General features: G+C 39.0%; 1 protein-coding gene across 1 annotated transcript in view; it reads right to left on the reverse strand.

Annotated features, from left to right (window-relative positions):
* Positions 1–289: 289 nt before the first annotated feature.
* Positions 290–6,435, reverse strand: part of ZNF880 (zinc finger protein 880) — a 23,851-nt gene continuing 17,705 nt past the window's right edge. Inside the window, 2 exon segments of the mRNA XM_017864667.1 lie at positions 290–1,843; positions 1,846–2,403. Of these exon segments, the coding sequence (XP_017720156.1) occupies positions 765–1,843; positions 1,846–2,403 (1,637 nt within the window). The 3' untranslated portion in view covers positions 290–764.

A 6,435-nucleotide genomic window follows, 5' to 3' on the forward strand; every position in this document is an offset into this window, starting at 1 on the left:
TGCCTCAGCCTCCCGAGTAGCTGGGACTACAGGTGTCTGCCACCACGCCCGGCTAATTTTCTGTATTTTTAGTAGGGACGGGATTTCACTGTGTTAGCCAGGATGGTCTTGATCTCCTAACCTCATGATCCGCCCGCCTCAGCATCCCAAAGTACTGGGATTACAGGCATGAGTCACCGCGCCCGGCATCCTACTGATTCAAGAGACCACAGTGAAAGGTCTGTCAAGAAGTCACATGAAGTGATTTCAAAGTTGAGGATGAAAGTCATAAAATGTAAAGTAGCCTTTCCAAAAAACCCCATATGATTATGTTTTTTAATTGCCTGAATATAACTGACCATTTCCACATGCCCCTGGACCTTTGACATACATCACATCATGAGATTCAACATATTTGGAGCTGTGATTTTTCTGCAGCATGCAATATCATAAATATTGGAGAACTAGAGCCTGAGTTACCGCTTGTGTAAATCTTATGTTCCATAGTAATGATCCTTGAATAATAGCCTCAGCACACACAATCCATCTGTGTGGTTTCATCCAAGATGTATATTTTGATATCTAGTCATTTGGCAGGCCTCAAGTGACCTGTGTCATACATACATTGCTATGATTTCTCTTTAGTATGGAATCTCTGATACTGATTAATGCTAGATCTCAGGATGAAGAGTTGCCATACTCAGTTTGTAAGAACTCTCTCATGAATGAATTCTCTCATGCTGTGCAAAGTGTCAATTATTACTAAAGATCTTACCACACACATTTCATCTGTACGGCTTCTCTCCAGTATGGATTCTGTGATGATCTGCAAGGTTTGAATTTCGAGTGAAGTCCTCACCACATTCATGACATCTGTAGGGTTTCTCTCTAGTATGAATTCTCTCATGTTTTGTTAGGTATAACTTGTGGCTGAAGACCTTGCCACATTCATTGCATTTGTAAGGCTTCTCTCCGGTATGAATTTGCCTGTGTCGTGCAAGGTGTGAATTGTGACCAAAGACTTTGCCACATTCACTACATTTGTAAGGTTTCTCTCCAGTATGCATTCTGTGATGATTTGCAAGGTTTGAATTTCGAGTGAAGTCCTTGCCACATTCATGACATCTGTAAGGTTTCTCTCCAGTATGAAATCGCTGATGATTGCTTAGGGATAATCTATGCCTGAAGACCTTGGCACATTCTTTACATTTGTAAGGTTTCTCTCCAGTATGAATTAGTAGATGGGCAGTAAGGCCTGAACAGTCTCTAAATGCTTTGCCACATTCATTACATTTGTAAGGTTTCTCTCCAGTATGAACTCTTTGATGTCGTGTAAGGCATGAAAGTCGACTAAATACCTTGCCACAGTCACTGCATTTGTAAGGTTTCTCTCCAGTATGTATTCTCTGATGTTGTGCAAGGTGTGAATTGTAACTGAAGACTTTGCCACATTCATTACATTTGTAAGGTTGCTCTCCTGTGTGCGTTCTATGATGATTGGTTAGACAAAACTTGTGCCTGAAGACTTTGCCACATTCTTTACACTCATAAGGTTTCTCTCCAGTATGGATTCTTTGATGTCTGGTAAGGTGTGCATTTCGATTGAAGACCTTGCCACATTTATTACATTTGTGAAGTTTCTCTCCAGTGTGAATTACAAGATGAGCAGTAAGGCCTGAACCCCCTGAAAATGCTTTGCCACATTCCTTACATTTGTAAGGTTTCTCTCCACTGTGAATTTTCTGATGTCGTGCAAGGTGTGCATTTCTATTGAAGACCTTGCCACACTCATTACATTTGTAAGGTTTCTCTCCAGTATGGATTCTCGTGATTGATTTGCAAGGCTGAGAATTTTGAGTGAAGACTTGCCACACTCATATACATTGTAAGGTTTCTCTCCAGTATGGTTCTCGATGTCGTGCCAAGGAGTTGAAATTCGATTGAAGAGGCTGTGCCACGATTCATGACTGTAAGGCTTCTCACCAGTATGAATTCTTTGATGTTGTACAAGGTTTGAACTGTTACTAAAGACCTTGTCACATTCATTACATTTGTAAGGGTTATCTGCAGTGTGGATTACTTGATGGTTAGCAAGGCTTGAAGACACACTAAAGACTTTGCCGTGCTCATTACATTCACAAGATTTTCCCCTAATTTGTGATTTTTGTTCTTGTGGGAGAAATGGAGAATCATCAAAATCATTTCTATACGTATTTAAAATGTGGGATTTGACAGTAGAATAAATTTTTTGAAGTGGTGAAACTAAGGAATTGTTGTTGATAGGTTTTTCGACAGGTTTACATCCAGAAATATTCCTTTCAGCTTGAAATACCTGCAGTTCACTCAGATGTAACTGAAAGGTTAATCCAAGTTGATTTTTAAGAGATTTGTTTTCTGTATTGCTTCCCAATTTTGAGCTGCTCTCTAAAAAAGAAAGAAAAAGGTGGAACTTCAACCCATGACAATGGCATGTTCAGTGTCTGACAGAGAGCCCAGATTCTGCCTCACCTGACTCAGACATTGGAAGGAATATGAGCATACTGTGTGTATCATGCTGGCAGTACAGAAAACAAAAGGGATGGAAGGATGCATTAGAGCAGTGGGGAACCTGCAGGAGTCAGGTGGATTGTGGGTGAGTTTGAGAGAGATTATGAGCAGAGAAATACAACAGAAATTGAAAGCTTCTGAGAAAAAGCAGGGATGAGCCTCTTACACAAAATCAGAAATTTGAGATCAGCTGTATAGTCATTAGTAATAGTACTTCCACAAGCCAGAAAAAAACACATCACCAGATAAGGAGTAACTGTTCCTACACCCTTTATAGCAGGCTAATTAGTAAAGGTATCCTCCTGCACAACTCTTATATAAAATACCTGCAAGAAGTGGTGGCTTTACCAAACCTAAACCAAAAATTATGAGGCCTACAAAAGTACAGGGAAATATGGCTAAAATTATGATCAATCAATCAATCTCCACAAAACAAGCCTAAAAATAGGCAGCCCTCTGAATTACTTGACGGGTATTTAAAGCAACTGCCTTAAGATGCTTAATGAGCTAAAAAAGATAACATAGATAACTAAACAAAATCTGGCAAACATTACATGAAAAGAAAAAGAATATCAATCACAGGAGAAACTACTAAAACCAAAAGAACAGAAATTCTGGAGCTGAAATATGATAACTGAAGTAATAATTCACTAAGGGATTCAACAGCAGACTGCAAAAGGAACAGAAAACAATGAGCAAACTGTAAGATACATTATTCAAAAGAATCAGCTCCAAAGAGCAATAGGAAAAAATGATGAAGAAAACCAACCCTAGTACATTTTTGAGATACTATCAGGTGAAACAATATACAAACTATTGGAGATTCACAGGAAGACAGAAGATTCGAAATCACCATTGCAGAAATAATGCTCAAACATCCCCAATCTAAGGAAAGAAATGAATATACAAATTCAAGAAGCTTGACCATGCTAACTAAAACTAACCCAAGGACATTCACACAGAGACATACTATAAAGAAATTATCAAAACTCAAAGACAAAGAAACAATCTCGATAGTAGCGACAAAAAAAGACTTGTCATATAAAGGGAAACTGTATAACATTATGTATATTCTTCAACAGAAACTTTGTAGGCTAGAAGGCAGTGAGAGGATATGTTGAAAACATTTAAAGAAAAAAATGGCAAAAATACCAAGAATACTATATTTAGTAACATTCACCTGCAAAAATAAGAAATGTAGATGTTCTTAGAAAATGAAGAGCTGAGGGAGTGCACTGGTATTCTAGACTTGCCCAACAAGAAATGCTACAGGGACTGCATCAATGTAAAATAAAAGGTCTCTAAACAGTATCTTTAACCTCAATGAAAATAGAAAGTTCACCATTAAAGGTCAGTACATAATCAAATATAGAGATATTTATTATTACCCTTTTGTAACTTGACTTTTAATGGTTTTTGTTTGTTTGTTTTTTGAGACAGAGTCTTGCTCTGTCACTCAGGCTGGAGTGCAGTGGCACGATCTCGGCTCACTGCAACCTCCACCTCCCGAGTTCAAGCAATTCTCCCACCTCAGTGTCCCAAGTAGTAGCTGGGATTATAGGCATGCATTACCACACTTGGCTAATTTTTGTATTTTTAGTAGAGACACGGTTTTGCCGTGTCAGCCAGGCATGACCTCAGGTGATCCACCTGCCTCAGCCTCCCATAATTCTTTCCTAGCAATTAAAAGACAAAATCATTTTAAAAGCGCTATACATGTATGTTAATTGGACCATAACATATATCAAAATAATTTCTGCCATTAATAACAGAAAGTGAGAGCAGAGTTGTGAAGTAGACCTTTCTGTACCTAATAAAAGTTACACTGTTAATATTTAAAAATAGAATGTTTTAATTACACAGTATTTGAAGTACCTGTAATGCTAACCACAAAAATAAAATATATCAGACACACACAAGAGATAGGATTCAAGTATCTCACTACAATGAAACAAGCAAAACACTACAGAAGGCAGTAAGAAAGAAATTGTAGGGAAAAAAAATCTACAAGATATTAAATAATCTACAGATAATAATCTAATATGTATTCTGTTTTTTTGTTTTTTTGTTTTTTTTTTTTTGAGACGGAGTCTCGCTCTGTCGCCCAGGCTGGAGTGCAGTGGCGTGATCTCGGCTCACTGCAAGCTCCACCTCCCAGGTTCACGCCATTCTCCTACCTCAGCCTCTTTTGTTTTTAATAGTTTCTATGTTTGATACTCTCCTTCTTTTCATGTAATGTTGGCCTGATTTAACTTTGGAATCAGAAGAAAATAAGATTTACTAAATCCTATCTGCAAGAAACTCCCTTTAATTCTAAGGACACACACAAGCTGAAATGGAAAGGATGGAAAAATATATTCCACGCAAACAGTAACCAGCAGAAAGTACAGGTGGCAGTGTTAATATGAGAGAACAGACTTTTACTCAAAAATCGTAAGAGACAGGCCGGGCGCGGTGGCTCAAGCCTGTAATCCCAGCACTTTGGGAGGCCGAGACGGGCGGATCACGTCAGGAGATCGAGACCATCCTGGCTAACACGGTGAAACCCCGTCTCTACTAAAAAATACAAAAAAAAAAACTAGCCGGGCGAGGTGGCGGGCGCCTGTAGTCCCAGCTACTTGGAGGCTGAGGCAGGAGAATGGCACAAACCCGGCACGCAGAGGTTGCAGTGAGCGGGGAACCGGCCACTGCACCCCAGCCCGGGCGAAAGAGCGAGACTCCGTCTCAAAAAAAAAAAAAAAAAAAAAAAAAAAAAAAAAAAAAAAAATCATAAGAGACAAAGATTATTATAAAATGATGAAAGACTCGATTCACCAAGAAGATATAACAATTATAAATATATAAACACCAAGTGTCAGAGCTCCTAAGTACAGAATGAGGCTGGGTGCAGTGGCTCATGTCTGTAATCCCAGCCCTTTGGGAGACTGAGGCAGGAGGATTGCTAGAGCCTAAGAGTTTGAGACAAGCCTGAGCAACATACTGAGACCCCATCTCTATTAAAAGTAGTAAGTAAATAAATAAAAACTAAGTATAGAATGGAAACTTGATAAAACTCCAAAGAGAAATATTGTTCCACAATATTATAGTTGAATTCAATATTCTAGTTTTGAAAATGGATAGAACCAGACAGAAGAACAATAAAGAAACTGAGGATTCCAGTTGGGAGCAGTGGCTCCTGCTTGTAATTCCAACACTTTGGAAGGCTGAGGTGGGAAGATCACTTGATCCTAGGGGTTCAAGTCCAGCCTGGGCAACAAAGCAAGACCCTGTCTCCACAAAAAAATTTTAAAAATTAGCCAGGCATGGTGGTGCATGCCGGTAGTCCCAGCTACTTGGGAGGCTGAGGCAGGAGGATCACTTGAAGCCAGGAGTGCAGGCTACTATGAAGTATGACAGTACCACTGCACTCCAGCCTGGGCAGAAGAGCAAGAATATATCTAAAACGGAAAAAAAAAAGGAGGAAATGGAAGACTCAAACACCACTACAGACCCATGAGACATACGAGATATATACAGAACACACCACCCAAAACAGCAGAATACAAACTTTTCTCCAATTTCCATGGAACAACTTCCAGAATAGACCTCACAGTAGGATATAAAATGAATTTTTGAAGATTTAAGGCTGAGCACAGTGGCTCATGCCTATAATCACAGCACTTTGAGAGGCCGAGGTGGGTGGATTGCTTGAGCTCAGGAAGTCGAGGCTGCAGTGAGCTGTGATCATGCTAATGCATGGCCTGGGCAACAGAGTGTGACTTGGTCTTAAAAGAAAAAAAAAATCTGAAATCATATAAACGATTGATTCCCATCACCATGAAACATAACTAGAAATTAACAGCGGAGGAAAAATGTATTAAGTCCACAAATATGTGCAATTTTTTTTTTTTTTTTTTTTTTTTTTTTTTT

Source organism: Rhinopithecus bieti, unplaced genomic scaffold (genome assembly GCF_001698545.2).
Source record: "Rhinopithecus bieti isolate Rb0 unplaced genomic scaffold, ASM169854v2 scaffold_2723, whole genome shotgun sequence".
NCBI lineage: Eukaryota > Metazoa > Chordata > Mammalia > Primates > Cercopithecidae > Rhinopithecus > Rhinopithecus bieti.